General features: G+C 57.1%; 1 protein-coding gene across 1 annotated transcript in view; it reads right to left on the reverse strand.

The window, feature by feature from the left end:
* CDH4 (cadherin 4) overlaps positions 1-15,742 on the reverse strand; it is a 465,478-nt gene that overhangs the window by 56,467 nt on the left and 393,269 nt on the right. Inside the window, exons 6-7 of the mRNA XM_019637155.1 lie at positions 8,187-8,342; positions 3,981-4,125 (exon numbers count right to left, since the gene is read on the reverse strand). Coding sequence (XP_019492700.1) covers positions 3,981-4,125; positions 8,187-8,342 — 301 coding nt within the window. The remainder of the gene's footprint in view (positions 1-3,980; positions 4,126-8,186; positions 8,343-15,742) is intronic.

The raw sequence follows: 15,742 nt of genomic DNA on the forward strand, positions 1-15,742 counted from the left end.
GATCAAGTTCAAAGGAGCAGGAGGGGCCAGACCCGGGGCAGGGCCTGAGGTGGACCCTGAACCCCGCCCCTGCCCCTCCCTCTCCTGGTGTGCCCCCACCCCCTGACGCCTCCTGAGGGCGAGAGGTCCCTCATAACCCACCTGTGCCCTGTCCTCCCCTCAGGCCAGGAACCGGACCTCAGGCTTGGCTCTCACGGGCCCGCCCCAGGCTAGACAACGGCCATCGTCCAGACTTGGCCAGTTGGGAGTTTGTGACAATTCAGAAAAACGCCTGTGAGGTGCTGCCCTGAGGGGTGTGAGCACAGCAGGAGCAGGTGCACAGATTGGGCTGGAGGTCCAGGTGGGCTCTGCACAAGGGCGGGGTTCAGAAAGGCAGGGGTGTGCATGCCCAGGAATGACGTAGCACCAGGGCGAGCAAAACCCAGGCGGGGACGCGCGAGCCACGCGCACGTTTCCACGTCTGCGCTCAATTCCTGAGCCGCGAATGGGGTCTCCCAGTGAATGGGGTCTCCAGGCGGCTCTGGTGGCCTGCCAGCTCTCCGTCTTGGATTTGGGACAATGACCAAGAGGGGACAGCTGCTCCCTGGGGTCAGGAGGGACTGCTGCTGTGGCCATCGGCTTCAGATGGCCCGGCCTGGGCGAGGAACCCCAAAATCACCCACTAAAACCGGGCTGCCCCATACGGTAGCTGCTGGCCATATGCGACTATTTAAATTCTACATAAAATTAGAAATTCAGCTCTTCTGTTGTATTAGCCATACTTCAGGGGCTCAGTGGCCATGGGTGGCTAGTGGCTACACATTGGACAACCCAGGTGCAGACTTTTCCATCATTATAGAAAGTCCCAGCGGACAACACTGGCCTAGGCCAGCAGCTCCCCAGTGTGGCTGCACCTCTGCACGTGTGCTGTTTGGTATCCTGGCATCCAGCCCCCTCTCCTGGGGCAACAGTCTGGTTTTCCTCTGGGGAGCCACACCTGCCACGTGCCTAGACCCTATGACTTGGGGTGGGATCTAGAATGGACCCTGTTTGTAACTGGCAAAGGCTCGCAGCCTAAGCCCCGGCCATGCGGCCGGCTCAGGGCGGGCACGTGAGCCAGGAGGGTCTGCCCTGGGCTCTTGCTGGGACTAGAGGAAAAGGGGCTCCGTCCCCGGGCTATCCACCGCTCAGGGACACGCCTGCAGCTGCTGAGGCGTCCTGGCCACAGGAAGAGAGAGCGAAGCAACCCAGAGGAGACAGTACACAGTGGACAGCAGGACTCTGGACACCTCCAGCCCAGCCCCGGCGTTGCCGCACCTGAGCCCCCACCCGCCTGGGTCCTCACCGTCACGGGAGCCAGTGCACCCCTTTTCTGGGGACATTTGATGTGGCTCTCGGCTACCTGCTCACTACAGATGCCTGCAGGCTGTGGTCAGAGGGGAGGGCGCCCTTGACCCCAGCCTACAGTGCACGCTGCCCAACCAAAGGGCCTCCCACGTCTCCGAGCTGTCTGATCCCGCCACGCCAAAGAGGATTTCACAAAATTGGGGGGGAGTAGCCGGAAAATTGGGGGGCGACCCTGGCCCTAGTTGGCTTGCTAATGTCCCCAGCGAACTTTCCAAACCTTACAAGGCTCTTATCTAGCTGAGTCACTATTAACATATCTTCTCACTTGTTTTCCATTAGAACGTACATCCGAAACCCCGAAGAGCCTGTCATTCCAGAGAATGATGACTAATTTCCGGCGGCAGTTTCTCCTCACTGCACACAGGCAGTGGGTAAACCTGGTCCTGTGATTTGCAATGTGAGGGAAGAAGCAAGAGACTTTTCCAGGTCCTGGGCGTTTCCTGTCTCAAGGACGCCATGGCATGCTCTGTGTGGACGTCACCCCCTTGCCCTTGGCCAGGACGAGCAAGGACGTCAAGCTGGGTCCACAGCAACATCTTACAGCTCTGTTGGGCTTTGCACAAAGAGGTGGCAACACTGTTCCCCTCTGAGGGCTGTCGTGGGACCAGAGACGGACTCTGGGGTCCCCAAGGGGCTCCGAAAGTCAGTCACGCTTCGTGTCCACAGTCCTGGAAGGGGCAGGCAGGAGTGAGTCGGAAACCAGGGCTTTTTCCGGGATCAGCACCAGCCTTCCGGCCCATCCAGGCCCCGGCAGGCATGCAATCTGGAGCAGGTGATGGGAGGTCCAGGCTTAAAGGCTTATCAGGCTTTCTCGGAAGAGTCAGTAATTTGCTGCTTCTGTTTTCCTAATGAGTAAAGCCAGCTGCATATTGGGGAAGGTTTTATCGATTTGTTTTAAAATAAAGACAAGGGAGGTTTGATCTGTGATAGAAAATCCAGGCACCTTTACAGATCGTCCTGGGTCTTGCAAGGGGAGAGGCCCGCTGTGTTTGTTAACAAGGAAGCCCCCCACCCCAGCCCGACACCCACACTCCTCCACCCCCAGCTCCTTAAAGAGTCGGCTGTTTTGACTACTTGCAGCTAATTTGCCCACCAACCACCTGCCCCTGCCCCTTAAGGGACTACAGGGATCAGCCGCCCAAGGTTCCAGCAGAAATAATGTCACATCCTGCTTCCTCCGCTGACTGGCCTGCACCTCGCCATTCTGAGACAATCAATCGAAAACACAGTTCACCTTGTTGAAACAGCAGCCCCTGGAGACGGAGCTATAACAACCACCTCGCAGAGAAGTGATGATAAATGTTTGTGTTCGCCGCCCCGAGGGGAGCCTGGTTGACCCTCGGCGGGGGCTGCTGGAGCCACGTGTTCCATCCCGGAAGTCCCGTGGGCTCCATGTGCCCTTCCCAGAGCCCAGAAGCCCTCCCGTGACCCGACGCTCACGGGGAGCGAAGGTCAGCTCCACGAGGAATACGGTCGGTGAGGGGCATACGTATGTGACGACTCGTCCCCGAACTTCAGAGGAAACCTGTGCATGTCCTGTATTTTAGTGGCTTCTTCGGGCAGCCCCATGGTGCCCTCATCGGTGACGCTTGGCTCCGCTCCCCAGTGCAACCCAAGCCGGGCATTTGTCCAAGGACAACCTCCCCACCCCATGCTGGGGACAGCAGTGCAGGGTTGTGATTCTCGAACCTGAGTGTGCACAGAAATCACCTGGGGGGCTTGTCCGCCCAGACCCCAGGCCCTACCTGCCCAGGTCGGAGACTCAGAGACTGCAACTGTCACCTGTTCCCAGGTGATGCTGCTGGTCCCTGGGTCAAGGCTCCTGCATCAGCTGGGGATCCCGACCTACACTGTGTGGACTGGGCCCCCCGCTTTACCCCCTAGGGCCTTGAGTCTTGTCTCTGCTAAAGGGAGACGGAGGGTGCCCCCCTTGGTAGTGACAGATTACAAGGACCAGATGTGGCATGCCCTTCGTGAGGGCCCTGCCGCATGTTAACGCGGTGGTCACCATTCAGGCTGCACTGAAGTCTGTGGGGAGACGGGCCCTGGGTCAGCTCTCAGGGGAACCGAGGGCCTTGGTTACATGGGCTCACTTTGGGTTGGGGGAGTCTGGGCCTCTCTTGGGGTTCCTACGGTGTTTGGAATGAAATCCAAAGTGTGGCCCAGGAGACCCTGAATGGTAGGCCCCCCTGACCTCGGCTCCTGCCCCAGGACCTTTGCATGTGCTCCCCCCGCCCCAGGCTCCCTCCCAGCACACACACCGGTCCCAGTTCTTCCCTGAGCGCTGCTCCTTCTCACACTTCAGCTCCTGGCCTACGTGTCACCTCTGCGGAGGGGCCCTCCCTGATCTACAGACACCCCCATGGATCTTTGTGCCCCAAGGTTTGCATCTGAGCCTCTCATCATAACGCAATGGCTTCATCCACTTGCTTTAGCTCGTCGTTTGTCTGTGTCCCGGTCTGGACCGTGAGGCCCCACTTCCCAGTGCAGCGTCTGCGCGCAGTGGGGGTTTGCTAGACATACCCTTCAATGGGTGGGTCCCATGGGGTCGTCTCGCCACCCCACCCCGCCCCAGGCCATGGGGCTGGGCTCACCTGGCTTGGAGCCCTCGTCCACCGAGCCGTTGTAGACCTGGTTGATGAACTCGGGCCGGTTGTCGTTCATGTCGATGACGTAGATGTACAGGTCGATGGGGTTCTCCACCTTGTTGCCGTTCATGTCCACGGCATGGGCTCTGAGCTGGAAAGCAACGCGGGTGGCGTCAGGGCCGGCGCCACCTCTGGGCACAGCCTCAGGGAGCAGTGAGTGCAAGTCCCCTTGGACCCCTGGCATAGGGGCGGGGCTGACACGGTGTTCCAGGCCCCCAGGCGGGGGGCGGGAGGGCCTGGGACATGTTGCGAAGCTTCTCTGAGCCTCGGTGCTCGCCTCTGTGGAAATGGGAATGTTTGTGACAGGACAAAACAGGTGACATGTAGGAGCTGGGAGCCAACCGGAGGCCCTGAAGCTGATGCCCGCCCAGGACTCCCCAGCCTGCTCAGACCGGTCCCTGAATCACGGATGGTGAGGTACACGTCCCCCTACAGCGCCTGCAGAAAAGCCATTTGTGTCAACTGGGGGTTGGGGGCTAAAACTTCTGCTATTGAGAGGTCAGGCCTGGGGAGACCTAGACCCTGGGGGATCTTGAACTCGGACTCGGGCTAAGGTTAACGTGGGTGTCCACTGGGAGTCCACCCTGCTGGCCTTTCACCCCCATGCTTATCTGTTCTGGGGAACCATGCGGAAAATGGAGTGGAAGGAAGCCCCCCCCCCGCTCTGCTGGGGAAGGGGCTCAGGGAGCTCATAGGGACCAGCTTCCAGGCACAAAGGGAAGACGCCCTGACATGGGCTGGAAGGGTCCAGGGGGGCTGCTCGCCTCTCAACTTCTGGATGTTTCATGCATTCACTCATTCCTTCACCCACTCGTTAATTCAGTCACTCACCGATCTCTATCAAAGGCCTACGTGCGCCAGGCACTGGGCTGGAGCCTAGATTTCTGCTCAGCGAGACCGCCGTGGCCTGGCCCCGGGGTGTCTAGTCCAGGAGATGGATACAAAGGAGGACAAGAAGCCAGACACACCTGGGTGTCATGGTGGCAACCCGCTGGGGCTGGGAGCAGCCAGGCAGGCCTCTCAGACGAGGTGACGTTTGAGCTGAGACCTGATGAAGAGGGAAGGCAGGACGGCAAGTGTGGAGGCCCCACGGGGACACAGTGTCTGAGCACGGTGGGCAGCAGAGGAGTGTGGAGTGGGGCAGCTGGGGACCTGGGGTGTAGAGGGAAAACCAAGGCTTGGAGAGAGGAGGGGACGTGCCTGAGGCGTCTACATGCCAAGGCTGTGACTGTCACATACGGTGTCCCAGCCCACATTTCTCTGTCGAAGCTACTCCACCCTCCAAGCTGGACACATCGGAACTCAAGGTCTTTGCAACATGACAGCACCAAGGCTAGTGTGCCGAAGCCTGCCGGTGGGGAGGGTCTCTGAGGGGGGGCGCTGTGCACGACCCCCACAGAGCACCTGGGTGACACGCGTCACCCCCGCCCCGCCAGCCTCCGGGGAGAAGGGGGAGGAGACGCACACCCATGCCTGTGGGAGGGAGCCTCGTGCCCTGTCCACACCGGCCTCAGCGCGCCGGCTCCGTTCCGACAGCCCTGAGTGGAATTTTGCCCTTGAAACGTGTGTCTTAGGAGAATCTTGAGGCTGGCTGGCCCCCAGGAGGCAACCTGCATTGTTTCGAGGAGACAAATTAGGTCCGATTCCGGGGAACACTGGAGCCTGCATGCAGGATGTGGCTGGGGGCCTTCAGGAGACTCTCGGCTTCGCCTCCAGGCTGGGCTTGCGACCCGATTCCCTAGGGGCCACCAGCCCGTGACCCCCGACTTTTCCCCAGGGGCTTCTGGCGGGACCGACTAGCTGCAGAGACACTGTTTCCGGGTAGAGCTGGTGCTCAGCAAGGCTCTGGAGTCAACTCAGGCCAAAAGAATATGCAGAGAAATGCAGGCACGTTTGAAGAGCGCGGGGGGTTGGTTCCTCTGCATGACCAGTGCTGTCTTGGCACCAGCAGACGGACAGTTCCTGCCCGTGAGCAGGGGGTCGGGTGAGGGGTTGGTGCTCGCCCCTGGAGCAGCCTTCCCGGTCTCTGGGCCTCCCCGTGCACCTTGGTCCTCCCGCCGTGGGCCGAGTGGCAGGCAGGGCTGCAGGCTGTCCCTGAAGCTTACGGAGCGGGCAGTGCCCAGCAGCAGTCCCAGAGGCCCCTGTCCCTCGGCCAGGTGGTGGCACCGGCACGAGTTACTCCCAGTCAGCAGCAGGAGGGCCAAGCCCCGGGCCCTTTCCAGGGAGTCGGTGGGAATTCCAGCAGTGATGTGGGTGTGAATTGTAGAGGAGACAGTTAACCAGAAACACCAAAAGTGGGTCTAGTTTTGCGCGCAAGGCTTCCGAACAGCATTTAAAATGAGATGAAAGGAAGAGGCCTTTCTGCTTGGTGCGTGTGGTGTGTGTTCTCTCAGGAAACGGCTTTGCATTCAGCAGGTGCCGTGTCCTGGGGCCTCCCGAGACCAGCTTGACTGACAGCCCTGCAGAGGGGTCCCTGCACAGCCAGGTGCCCCCCTGCTCCCCCCAACCCCCAGGCTACAGCTCCCCAGGCCAGGCACACGCGCCCGGAAGGTTACCTGCCCCAGCTTTGCTCTGATGGGAAAACCTGACATAGAAACACATGGGTGCCGGGACTCCCCAATGAAGGCTTAAGGGCTGGTCTGTGCACCCCATGGTTAGATCCCGCGGGACCAGCTCTCTCTGCCGTGTGCAGGCCAAGTCCCTTCCTCTGCCCTCCCTCTGCCTCTCCTCTCCCTGTGTCCCTGTGTCCCTGTGTCCCTGTGTCCCTGTGTCTCTGTCTCCATCTCCCTCCCTGGGTCTCTCAGCCTACACGTGTCTGATGGCAGACAACGGACGTTGACCCTGAATCTGGGGCTGTGTTCTAAACACAGGCTGCTGGTGCCCACAGCCCATCTGCGGAGCCCGCAGCGTGTTGAGACGATGGGTTTCATGGCTGGTTGAACAGCGGTGTTGGTTGAACAGTCCAGTTGGTTCTGTGCACCGGCCGTGCAGCTCACGGTGGGCTGAGAGCGGGTTAGGACATCCCACTGCCAATCAGATCTCTTCCAAAGCCTGGCTCCGCAACACTCCAGCAAGAAACCAAAGAACCGGGGCTCAGACCCGGGGTTGCGGGCCGGGGTGGGAGGGGGAGAGGCTCCCCGGACCACGGAGGAGGAGCTTTCTGTGCAGCCGTGATAATTACAAACGAATCTGCCTGACCCTGAACAAGGTCAGCAAGTGGCCTCCACGATGGACCGTGTGGAGGCCGAGAGCTCCCACACTAGATGAGGCTCCGAAGGAGATCGCCTAACGAGGGACGGAGACGGCCGGGCGGGGGACACTGGCCAGAAGGACGATGAGCGGGATGCTGTGTGTGTGTGGGGGGCTGCTGGCAGGGACCTGGAGTCGCTGCTCGCTTGGGGAGGGGCAGGCCTTTTCTCAGCCCTCCCTTCCTTCTATTCTCACTCACTCAGTAAACACCTATGGGCCCCCAGCCACTGGCCGAACATCCCTCTAGACCCAGAACCATGCATTCTAGAAGGGCCTGTGCCTGTGGGAGGGTGGACAGGCCACAAGGGAGGGAGGGAGCATGGAGGCCAGGGCGGCTGAGTGCCCAGGGCTCGCCTGGTGCGTGGCCGGCTTGGCCCCTGAGGCTGCACAGCCCTGCCACCTCCAGCTGGCGTCTACCCTCATGCAGCTCAGGGAGAGGCCTGGTGGAGGGCGTGAGGCCCACTGGCCCCCCTCCGTGCCCCCCGTGCACCGGGGCCCTCCCCGTAGCCGCCACGCCGTGAGGCCACCGAGGAAATGGGTGGGTAACCCTTTAAGCTGAGCCCCGGCCTTCCCTTCTCTCATCCTTTCCGTCTCCAAGCACAGCTCTCGGGGAGCAGGAGGGGCCGGAGCGCGTGGGCCCCGCGTGTACAGCAGCCACATGGCCTCATGTGACCGCCGTCAGACCTCACGAGCTCCTGGACGGCCACGTGGGTCGGCACCTTCTAGACCAGTCGCTCTCCCAGTGTGGCGTCGCCCGGGAATGAGAAGCGTAAATTCTCGGGCCCCCCTGGACCCACTGAGTCAGAAACCCTGGGCTGGGCCAGCAGCGTGGACTCCAGGCAGCCATCTGGTGACGCTGGCACAGGCTCCGGCGTGACACCCCTCCCACGGTCAGGTACTCACATGGTAGGAGGCTCTCTCCTCCCGGTCCATGGGCCGCGTGACGTACATGCGGCCAGACATGGAGTCGATGCTGAAGACCTCCATGGGGGGCTGGTCGGCACCCACGCCCGTGATGCTGTATCGGATGGGGATGTCGTTGTCTTTGTCGGACCGGATCTGCAGGGAGGAGCAGCGGGAGGGGTGTCAGCCTGCCCTGGAGCGGGGGCCACACTCCTGCCCTTACACTCTCCCACCCTCATGCCCTCGAACACCTGGGACCACAGCAAACACTTCACCCACTTTGGGAACCGGGAGGGCAGCCCGTGCTCCGGGGTCTGCTGAGAGCCCACAGGTGATAGGGAAGAGGGGACACCATATTCCAAATGAAGGGTTCCGCAGGGGGCATGGGACACACGACGCCACTGAGAAACACTGGGAATGGTGGCATAAGGTGGCCGAGGCCCCGATGCTGGCGCTCCTAATGTCCACTGTCAAACCTTAGAGAAGACAGAGGCAAGAAAGCAGGCAGCCTCTGTGGAGATTTGAGGAAAAAAGGTTGGGACCCAGTACGTTTATGCCCCAGGAGTTTTCATCCGTGCAGGAGGGCAACGGACACATTTGCACGCGCAGTCAGTACCTGAGAGGGGACCCACACTGAGGACCTCAAGACTGGGGGCTGTGACAGGACGGACCCGGGACCAGCATTTAGACACAGAAGTTTAACACCAAAACTGTCCACTTGACTACAGAGCTAAACACAAACATAAGCTTTACAGAAACTCTATGTTGTTGAAAACACAAGTTCACAGTGGTCACCTGGGTCCCAAGTCCAAGGTACACTGGCAAATACAGAACACGGAGGAGATGCCAGGAGCAGAGATGAATGCTCGATTCTGTGTTTTACGCGGAGCAGGGCGGGTTATGCAGAGGCATTGATTGCTGACCAGGTAACTATGAGTCTTTGGGAAACAAAACGGACACTCATAGAACGAAAGAGACGCACGTCTTCCATTTAGATGAAGCTGAAACTCTCGGTGATGGGCGGGCAGTGGATGGACGCCCCCTCCCAACCGCCATGAAAGGCGACAGCTTCCCTGAGCGTGGGAAAACCCTTGAGCGTGGGAAAATGTAAATAAGCCTCAGTGATTTGAAAGGAAGAACTGATGAGGCCAAAATCACAGCGTGGCATTCACCTTGACTACATCTTTAGAAAGTACAACTTTAAAAATCAAAGCCCAGGGGACCATGGCCACATTTTATAATGAAATGGGTCACAACTGCTCCCCTGCCAAAAAAAAAAAAATGCACAAAGCAAAATTGAATGGGACCTTGTACTGAAATAATGCAATTAAAATTTAACAATGAAACTTTAAAGAAAAGACCTTTGATAAATTTAAAAAATATTCTGAATTAACAATGGGGTCAAAACTGCATTTAGAGGCTGTTTAAACATAGTAACGACAATGAGACCGTTACACAACGAAACGCACAGAATTTGGCCAGAGATGGAGTCAAAGCAAACCCTTCATTTGAAATGTTTTCGTCATTAAAGCAGAATTGCAGTGCATTAACGGAGCACGGGACTCCAGAAGAAAAGTCACGATAAAGCAGGATGCAGAAAACTCCAGCATAATGGACAAAGACAAATGCACAAATTCCTCAATCTGAAAACAGAAAAGTAGAAGCACTGATAAATTGAGAGCTGCACTCAGGGGGAAGATTCTCAAGAAAACAGAAGCACCTTTGGCAAATTTGAGAGAAAAAAAAACGAGAGTTTTCCTAACATTTTATTCTTTATCTTTATTGCTAACTCAGTTGGAAATCTTAATGAAACTGATTTTTTTTTTTTGGACAAAATATAAAGTTTCCAAATTGGCTAGAAGAAATAGCAAATCCGAAAGGACTGCTGTCTCTTCTGGAAATTCCTCTGAGAAGCGATCCAGGCTCAGGTAAGCGGGTGTACCCAGGAGTCACCTGTAGGTTTTCCGGAGCGGAGGGCGTGAGAGGAAAGCCACCCGCCTGGATTTACAAGACCCACCTCCCCACCCCCCACATGCTCTCAGTCTCAGAACATCAAGTTAAGACCTGCACAAACCAACCCCACGCACAGAGGTGGGTGTGATGGTCAAGACTGAAATACAGCAAGTGGGACTCAGGTAAGTGCAAGGCCCTTCATCACACCTGGAGGGGATAGGCCCATGTGTCCTTGTCAAAGGCCCAGCAAAGCAACGTAAGACGCACCTGTATGATCATCACCGCTCTTGCTGATTTATGCACAGAACAGGCCAAGTTTAGTGAGACTGGGCTCATTTTGCAAACAAGCCAGTCTCCCTGGGATTATCCTTGTTAGAAACGGGGCGATGGTGGAGAGGATATTATGTGTCCGCGGAAAGCTCTAGCACAGCCTGTGCAGGTCGGATTCCAGCCCTGCTCACGGCTCCGCAGTTTTGTTACCTACTGACAGGCTGGGCTGGATCCTGAATTCTTCTGGTTTCCTCTGACATCTGGCCGCAATCCTCCAAACGAACGTGTCCGATTTTCTGCCACCCTCTGACTTAGAGTTATAAGAACCCACAGTGCCCCTTCTCGGAAGCCTGGCAATCTGCAGCTGGACAACTTGACGGGAACCCCAGGCCATCACAGGGCTCTGTGTGGACAGCCCGCTTGTCATGAGGGCCACTCAAAGGTCCCCCTGGTGACGTCAACGGAGGCATTCGAACTGCAAGAGGTGCACTGAGCTCAACATCTAGAAATCTTCTTGACTGGCTCCCCTCCCGACTCTGAAACTGGTTTATAATCTGCTCCAACCATTACCCTTTGTTTTTCTTCGGCTCCCCCCAAATGCCTGCCCGCTTGTACCATTTGGGGCTCCTGAAACAAGACAACTATTAACTGAGCTGACCTCCTCTCAGGACTAAGAGACGGAGCAAACGACCGACTGTTTCTACGCCGTGAAACCACTTGGGAAAGTTCCAAGGGTGGGGAGCAAAGGGCAGGTGGGCGCGCCACCCCAAAAATGCCACTTTGGGGTGCTGATCATTTTCAGCTGCCAACACTGGAAAAACAGCAAATGTAGGGAGAGGCTTTCTCCGAACTCCTCTCAGTTACCTGCAGACAAAAGGAACTGGGTTGTCCAAAAGCCCCTCCCTGGGAGTGTCATCAACCAGGGGCAGGGGCTGACTTGTCCCAGGAGGGGGACCAGCGGTCAGCACTACACCCAGACACACTGTCACAACGATCAGACCCCCATCTAGCTCCTCAGGGCCAGTCGTCACCTTTCCTAAAAGTCACCTCCTCTCATCTTTCCCTCGTAAGGTGGCATTTAAGCCTGAAGTCTAAGTCACCTGGGGAGTTTCTCATCGTTTCCCGGTCCCTCCCATGGATACACGAGGTGCCCATGTTAATAAACTTCTTTTTCTTCTTCTCTGGTTAATCCATGTTTTATCACAGGGATCGCAGCCAGGAATGCAGAAGCGTAGAGAGAAATTTACTTTTCCTTCCCGACACGCCTAAGTAGGATTTATCTCAGAAACGAAGGATGGCTTTTTCTTGGGCAACTTATTACTACAGCATAATAACAATCACAGGAGAGTGTCAACAGACGCTCCCAAGAGATGTGATTCGGAACATCCTTCCTGGCTGAACTCGTACTAGAAAAACAAGTCATACCCCAGAAAAACGCCACTTCTTAGAAAAGTCAACCTGCTAGAAAATATCTTTCCTAAATCAGCATTTGCTGGCAACTCACTAGGGTTGTCCTGACTAAGGGCATGAGCCGGGGGCGAGGGCACCAGCCACACCCTGACTGGTTAACAGTGGCCTGCCTACGCGACAGGACGGGAACCAGAAAACGCTGTTTACCCAACAGCAGGAAGGAGGTAACGTTTTCACGAGACAGGTGCTGTGCAGGTCATCGTAAAGGTGGGGCTGCTTGGGTGCTGGGCAGCTGGCCTCTGGAGAGGAAGCACACACACGCCCACATACACACACACACACATACACACACATGTATACACACACACACTTGTATACACACATACATGCCCACGTATACACGCACAGTCTGTGAGGAGCGTCTTCGCTGTGGGTTCCCCCCTCTGACTTCCTCACTTTTCAAGGTCAGGCAGGGCTCCCTGGCTCTGCCCTGGGCAGTACACCAGTCCAGGCTTTAAAGTCCACTGACAGCACGGCCTGGACCTGGGGACAGATGCTGCCCCTGCGCTGTCCCCTCGGGTCCTGGAAATGCTTGAACTTTGCTTGGTTTATCTCAGCAGAGCCACCCCTGCCTCCTCCTACTGGTGGTGACACGCTGGGTGCCAGGCCTCCCACCTTCCACCCGGCTGTCTTGATAACAGCACTGAGCATCCCAGGACAGGCTCCAGCCCACTATTCAACACATGTCTCTCTGGTGCCCGGCAAGTAACGTCCTTCAGACAGAGCGGCCGGCCCCGACCAGCTCTGGCCAGGCAGCCGAGCAGGGACTCAGGGAAACTAACACCAAAGAGACAAGGAGATTTCTTTCCGGAGACCTGGGGGTTGGCGCAGGGCAAGGTGGCCATCTGTGACCGAGATCCATCTCTTCTCCACCCACAGAATCTGCTCCAAGATTTGGTCACCAGGAAACAGGGCAAACGCTCTCAAGTCTAGATTAGAGAGGGGAAAAGCCCATCTCCAGCTGCCTGTGCCGGAATTGGTCCTCGGTGGTGGGAGAATGGGTTAAAAGAGATCAAACCCGGTTGAGGGGAGCAGGGACTGAGCGATGAATATAAAACAGTCAAGGCTCGCTGCTTCTGAGGCACAAGTTCTGCCTTCCAGGAGCGTGGACGTTCAGGAAGCGTTGGCGAGTTAGAGGCTTGCTTTGACTTTAGGTTAGGAATAGGGCTCTTGGAGCACACAGTAGGCCCTCAGACAATGTTGGCCACGTTGAAGTGGACGGAGGAGGGTGTGTGAGCCAGATGCGGTCTCCTTGACTCGGGAGGTGGGGCAGACGGCCCCCTCACTGGGCACGCTCCCACTGCATCCTCTGGCCACGCTGCCCATCTTTCTCAGGGAAATTTAATTATAGAGCTGCTGAAAAGAACCCACCACGTATTTAAGAGATTTTAATTTTTTTGCAAAGAAATTCATTACATTTTGACCACGGGGCCGCGTTTACATAATCCTCCAGGTGCCGTTCAGCAGTGCCTTCTGAAATACTGCGGGTGTGTCCGGGGCTCTGCACCGGCCCTCAGAACGCTCCGAACCCTCCCGCCCAGGGTTCATTGCATTAGGAAGAAGAGCTGTGCGGGTGAGTGACCGGATCAGGGGGGAGCAGTTTGCCCCTTGATTTGCATCTGGAAATGAGGAAGCATCACAGCAGCATGCCACGGCCGGCCGTGAATAAAGAGCACACACAGGCGCCCTCACCCACCTCACTGTTACGATGCCGCCGAGAATTATGCTCTTTTGCATTTGTTATTATAGAATAGAACAGATGGTAAAAGGTTAGTTTAAAGTGATGTCTACATTAAAATAACTTATGGTGCCGGCGATTGTGTTCTCCCAGGGACGTCTGCCGGCTCTCGGCCTTAGAAAGGCTGGATGAGCTGACGGATTCTGGCCAAATGGCCCCCGAGGAGGAGTATTTGCCTAATTTCAAATGAACTTGAAACTGGAGAAAAGTCACCACGTGTGGCTCTGAATTGCAAACACCTGGGAGAGTTTCCCCCAAAGCACTGAAGGAGAGGACACTTGGGGACACAATCACGTCCAGGCTCAGCTGACTGGAGGGGACCCTCGGCTCCCTGGTCATTCCAGTGACGCCTTTGCTCAGCCTGCACAGCACGCAGCACACACTGTGTGCCCGGTCCTGTGCTGGACGGACGCAGCCCTGCCCCCAGGCGGTTCCCGGACCAGCAGCATGATAGGTGCCAAAAAAAGCGACAACCTCTCATAATTACAAAGTGTGGTTCGGATTGTCGGGCGAAGAACAGGGACCCCAGCGGAAGAACTTCGGGGGCAGGAGGATCGTCAAGAAGATCAGGTTCAAACTGAGTGTTGGGTCTTGTCCACCGTCACATATGGTTTCTGGGCACGTTCACACACAGAGAGACACACAGACAGACAGACACACACACACACACACACAGACACAAACATACAAAGCCTACACTACATACACAAACACACGCATACACAAATATTCATTACCTCCCCGCCGCCCCCAAACACACACAAGCAGACACACGTGTGCGGACACACGCACGCGACTGGATTGCCCCCGCCTTTTGCACCAAGCCTCTTGGAAGGCGACGGCCATTCTGCATCTTAACGGGTTCTGCCCACTGTTAGGAAGGTCTCCCATGACTCCTGTCCTAGCGTTTTAAAGAGACGCTTTCCCAATCCTTAGGGTCAGTGTCCTCCACCAGGATGTAATTCTTCAGTGAAGTGTTCTAGCTCTTCCTCCTCCAACGATATGAAACCCAGAGATTTCCCCGAGCAAACAGATTGTGAACTCCTATTTTGGTTACCTGTTGGGGGTTTTGAGCTGCCTGTAGCAGTTCCCATTTCTCTACCGAGCACAAAGCTCTGAATCGTGACGGCACACGCTCCGCCTGCATCCCTCCCCGTCCCTGGACTGAGCAGCGGGTTTACACTTGGCGGTGACTGCGGCCCGGCCGGCCAAGACGGGTAGTTTGCTTTAAAATCCGACTCTCACCAGGGCGCAGAGGTAAGAGGCCTATTTCCCATAAACGCGCCTGCACCTTCCCCGGGCCTCAGTCAGTCCTCCCGCCAGATCTCCAAGGCGGAGCTGCTGACCGGGGCTGCAGTCAGGGCTCCTCAGGTTTCCGTGTCTCTTCTGTCTGCTGGGCACGGATGCCTGCAACCCGCCCCTGCCCCGGTTTTGAGCACTAAGACCCTTTTCTTGGCCCTAGTAACACAAGCATGGCAGTCTCTGTCCCCAAGGATGGCCTGTGCAGGCCTGGCACCATGCACAGAGTAGGTGCGTAATAATTATTGGGTGAACAAATGAAACAGGACATACTGGCTGGGTGGAGGCGTGGCAGGCAAGTCAGCAGGTGGCCAGGGTTCCGCCAGGAGCTGTAGGGAAACCTAAGGCTGACTGGTGGCAAGAAGGGGTCCTGGGGGGAGAGCCGGCTTCAGGGCGAGGATGGTGGGAGGGAGGCCCGAGGGGACGTCAGGCAGGGGTGGGTGAGCAGGGAGAAGACCCGGTGACTGTGAGAGGGAAAGGAGGTGCCTAGAGAAACGGGAGGAAGAAGAGGGAAGAGGGGAGGCGAGTGGGGAGCCAATGGTGGGGTGCGGTCCCCTCCCCAGGTGGGCTCACCCTGCCCTGTGTGCATGGAGCAGAGGGGGACGGGCCCCCCGGGAAGCACCTCTGCTAGGCCTGTCCTTGCAGGCTTCTGGGGACCCTAGAGGGTGGGAGACGGAGTCAGAACGGTTCTGCTCCAGACAGGGAACCGAGGGGTGTGTGTCACGTGTCTCCAGGCCTCTGGCCAGAGAGGAGGAAGGTTGGGGGAGGGGTTAGCCGGGGGTGGTAGTCATGCCCCAGAAAAACGCCACTTCTTAGAAAAGTCAAC

Source organism: Hipposideros armiger, unplaced genomic scaffold, assembly GCF_001890085.2.
Source record: "Hipposideros armiger isolate ML-2016 unplaced genomic scaffold, ASM189008v1 scaffold_32, whole genome shotgun sequence".
Taxonomy (NCBI): domain Eukaryota; kingdom Metazoa; phylum Chordata; class Mammalia; order Chiroptera; family Hipposideridae; genus Hipposideros; species Hipposideros armiger.